Source organism: Aplysia californica, unplaced genomic scaffold (genome assembly GCF_000002075.1).
Source record: "Aplysia californica isolate F4 #8 unplaced genomic scaffold, AplCal3.0 scaffold00455, whole genome shotgun sequence".
In the NCBI taxonomy this organism is placed as follows: Eukaryota; Metazoa; Mollusca; class Gastropoda; order Aplysiida; family Aplysiidae; genus Aplysia; species Aplysia californica.
In genome coordinates this window covers 582,638-587,101 of record NW_004797725.1, presented here as the reverse complement: position 1 = coordinate 587,101, position 4,464 = coordinate 582,638, and the positions used below count along the sequence as shown (strand labels likewise).

General features: G+C 41.8%; 1 protein-coding gene across 1 annotated transcript in view; it reads right to left on the bottom strand.

The window, feature by feature from the left end:
• Window positions 1-327: 327 nt before the first annotated feature.
• LOC101855511 (hephaestin-like protein) overlaps window positions 328-4,464 on the bottom strand; it is a gene marked incomplete at its 3' end in the record, with an annotated part of 10,633 nt that continues 6,496 nt past the window's right edge. Inside the window, 3 exon segments of the mRNA XM_013086313.1 lie at window positions 328-554; window positions 2,745-2,957; window positions 3,441-3,685. Coding sequence (XP_012941767.1) covers window positions 328-554; window positions 2,745-2,957; window positions 3,441-3,685 — 685 coding nt within the window.

Here is a 4,464-nt window from a genome sequence, read left to right as displayed (position 1 = left end):
TCTCTTCACGCTTACGAACTTCCTTTTGCAGGGGCAATAACTCAATGTTATATAATATAAAATATTTAGTATACATAGTTATCGCTACTGCTGGGTTTTACACCTGCTCACTTTGCAGTCAAACTCGGTTGTGTATGAATTCTACCTGCTGGCATCTAATTCTCTCGTTCCGGTTTCAAATTGATTTTGATAGCAATGTTAGTGATAGGGTCAAGGCAAGCTGTAAAACTTAAGTTAAAAGCGTACTTAAATAAGATATTATGACATTTTCAGCAAGGTAGTCTACGGGTGCAGGCTAACAAAAAGACAGCACCTAACGCCTCTTACCGAAAGGTCGGGCAAATGTCCGAACATAAAGCCGTTGATAGCTGCCATGTAGTTGCTCTCAATAAACCCCTCGTCTTCATCCTCTTTCAGTTTCTGGCATGCGGAAGGAGAGAGGCACCGGCCAGCATTCTCGTCAATGTACCAGCTGAGGTTCTCATCCCAGATTTTCACCAGCAACGGATATTCCACCTCGACATCCTTTCGTTTGCCATTTGAATCAAGTGTACCTGAAGATTTCGTTACAATTATTAGCAACATCATCTATCAGAATTAACTGATAAATATTATGAATGAAGATCGAGAACAAAGTTTACGTTTCCACAACTGTAAGCTTAGATATCATAATGAAAAATCGGTAGCTGTTTGATTACTACAATTTAATGTCGAGAATGGGCATGAGATAAATTATAACAGAGGTACAAATCGGATATGAAATCTTTTCACTCTGGGATTCTTTCAGAGCTTGGATTCGAGTCCATAGGGTAAGAGATCAATCGGAAGAAAGCGTTGAACCTTGAGAAGAATCACAAAAATTGATGTACAGAAAAGTGGAAGACATGGAATAACATCAAGAGGCTAGCCCGCGATAGAGAAAGGTGGAAAGTGTTTGTCCGTGGCTTATACCCTTGTACAGATTGAGAAAAGCAATGATGATGATGATTCTTTTAGCGGAAATCCCCAGAAAAGCAATGATGATGATGATTCTTTTAGCGGAAATCCCCACTCGCCGTTGCGCTTTTCCCTTTCGTCAACCCGCAGCCACCTCCCAATCGTCAGCCACCCCCAACCTTTGACACGGGTCAAACTTCCATCTATTTATAGGTAGTTACCGGAACATGTATAGGTGAAGTGATGTGCCGTGATAGTCGCGATATATTATTTATTGAGATTGTTTTGGTCTCTCTTTACTCATCACCACGAGAATTTCTTGAAGTTTTTCCCTGGACTCTGCCTTTGCTAAAATCTCGAATCTAGATCTAGATCTAGAGTTGTAATCTAGTGGCAGGTTGCAGATTTCTGTTGTTATCCAGTACATTCCAGAGATTAAATAAATTGGACTAGACTCTAGTAGTAGACTCTTCTACTTCTACTTCTAAACCTTCGAGATTACAAAGGCCAAGCCTAGGCTTGTAAGGTAAGGATTCGTTTTGTTAAAAGTGTTGTTTAACACAAAGTCTATGAAGTTAGCAAACCTAACACATTGTTTTCTAACGAAATGATGCTTAAATTGACTTTTATATTGTCAATAAGAGATCAAGTTTAATCACCTAATCATTTAAGTAAGGAAGTGGCTATTGCTATCCTCGCCCGGGGTGAGAATAAAAACCCTACGATTGACCTCTCACCCCGGGTGAGACTTGCCAGCGTTGGCTATTCTCACCCAGTGTGAAACAAGACCTGTTTTTCCTAATTTCGAAATACTTTCTATCGGTGTGGATGATCAAACTGACAAAGGCAAAGAAAAAAATGACGTTATAGCACAAAAGTAAGCTAATTTGATCGTCTACAAAGATACTATGGCTCTTTCACTTTTCGAATCGACCGAACTACGCGGGTCACCATTTTGTTTTGCCCGAAAGTTCTCGCAAGATCTACTCCATCCCCTTCTCTCTCTCTCTCTCTCTCTCTCTCTCTCTCTCTCTCTCTCTCTCTCTCTGTCGGCAATTTATCAAATCTGCAACCTGCAATTAGATTACAACTAGATCTAGATTCGAGACTTTAGTAAAGGCAGAGTCCAGGGGAAAACATCAATTAAATTCGTGTGGTGCAGATGAGTAAAGAGAGACCAAAACAATCTCTCTATTGCGACTATCATTGCACATCACTTCGCCTAATACATGTTCCGGTAGATTTAACTACCTATAAATAGATGGAAGTTTGACCCGTGTCAAAGGTTGGGGGTGGCTGACGATTCGGAGGTGGCTGCGGGTTGACGAAAGGGAAAAGCGCCTCGCCGTTCGAGCGTGAAACCCCCTACTTTAAAGGCAACTGAATAGATTTGGGCGGACGTCCATTGATCCAAAATATGCCTTTTAGTTTCGGATTTTCAGTCATAGTACTTCATATTTCATGTTTCAGAGAGAGCTTTATGATAGACGATTCTGCTCTACATAATGTTTAGAAGATTATTCAAAATTTCTGTGGGAGATAAAGGTCATTATAAAGAATCCAAAACAGTCTGCTGGAGGAGATATTGGACCAAGCGAATGGAGAAGCATGAACAGACATCTTCACTTGCGTCATAATGAGGCCCACTCAGAAACAGAGCTGTCCTTCTGAAAAACGCACAACTGTCCTTACCTCTATCACGGTTCAAAGAAGGATACCAACATTCATATTCGATCCGTCTCTGTTTGTCACTGTAATTAATTTTGTTATATTAACGCGTAAACAAAAGACCACGACCTATAACTCACCCGGCCTGCACGTGATCATGACACCCATCATGCCGGCCGACGTGTCTCTCACTGTGTTGAGGTGCGAGTGGTACACCCAGGGTATGCAGTTGGGGTCGTCCGGGCCTGGGGCGTCGCTTTCGGTCACGTTCCAGATTAGTTTGACGGTCTCCCCAGGAAAAACGATGTCGTCATATTTACGTCGGCCGGATGTTCCGTCCAGATATATGGCGCCTGAAACGACAGCATTCAAAATGTATTGAGTTTCATCACCTTAAAAGTTTGGTGTCTATCTCCTAAGAGCTAATGTTATTTGAAAGACATGGGAAGTCATTGCACGTCAGTCTGTGAGCTAGAGAAAACAAGTCCCCCAATGTCAGTTGTAATTCTTCGAGCATCACTGTTGTAAGGGATTTGAATAACTCTCCGAGCATCTGAGTTGCAGAGATGGGTTTGAAAATACCTTTCCCTGACTATGTCAAGCCAACAGTGTTAATGTGTTGAATACATCTCTCTCTCTCTCTCTCTCTCTCTCTCTCTCTCTCTCTCTCTCTCTCTCTCTCTCTCTCAGTATCTCTTTCTCTCTGTTTCTTTCTCTAAGCTCTCACTGTCTTTCTACCCCTTTCCTTCCCCCACTCTTGCTCTTTCTTTCTCTCTCTCTCTCTCTCTTTCTCTCTCTCTCTCTCTCCATCTCTCATGTGACAAAAAAAAACTAACCTTCATGCTGTTTTAAGTAGAACAAGCCATGGGGATGCAATGAGTACTCCCTGGAGGCGTTGTTGAAGTAGGTGATCTCCACAGTGTCCCCGATTTCCGCTCTGAGGAGAGGTCCCACCAGACCTCTGCTCGGGGGTTTCTTTTTCTTCTGCGTGAATGTGTTATCAGTATACTCTTCATAGATTGCTTTCTTGTAAGTTGCTCCGATGCGATCACGACTTGTTCTCAGAAATGCTTCCGCAGAGCTGTGAATGAGGAGAAAAAGAAGTTAAGGTGAGGTGTAACTTCCAGAGGATTCAGTACAATACATACCGTAAGACGTGTGGAAACGTGGTTGGTTGTTATTACGTTTTAGGGTTAAAGTTTATGTTGAATCAACACTACTGAAGCTACATTTCACCAGGTTTGGGGGAGGGGGAGAAGGGTGTCGATCTTTTCCCTCACTGCTAATATGAATTGTTATGTTGTTGTGTCGTGAGTCAGAAGGATAACAGTAAACAACCACATTTCGCCCCGAGTAGGTGAGAATCTAGTGAATTTACATAAGCAGGTGACAGGAGGGCACTCATCATACACCCGCTATAAGTATCAAGAAGAAGTGTACGTTACAGAATATTACCAAAAATTAGGCTATCTCAAGATTGTGTGACACTTACAGTGATTGCTTTTTGTTGTTGTTTTTTCTTGTTTGTTTGTTGTTGTTGTTTATTTGTGCGTTTGTTTGTTTGCTTGTTTGTCCGGGGGTTTTTTTAGTTTCAGGTTATTGTATTTGCATCAGTCATTGGCTACGAGAACATGAGTAAGTAAATGCGAAAAAATATTAGTGGTTTGCTCTGTTTGTTAGTATTTAATCATTCTTCTTTAAGCTTCTGTCGCCTATTCTAGCTCAAACCAGACCGTCCGGAGGTGGGGCACAAACCCCTTCCCAACTCTCTTTCTATAGAGAGACCAAATTTTGACACGACATGTGTGTATTTTGTCACCAAGAGAGAGAGAGAGAGAGAGAGAGAGAGAGAGAGAGAGA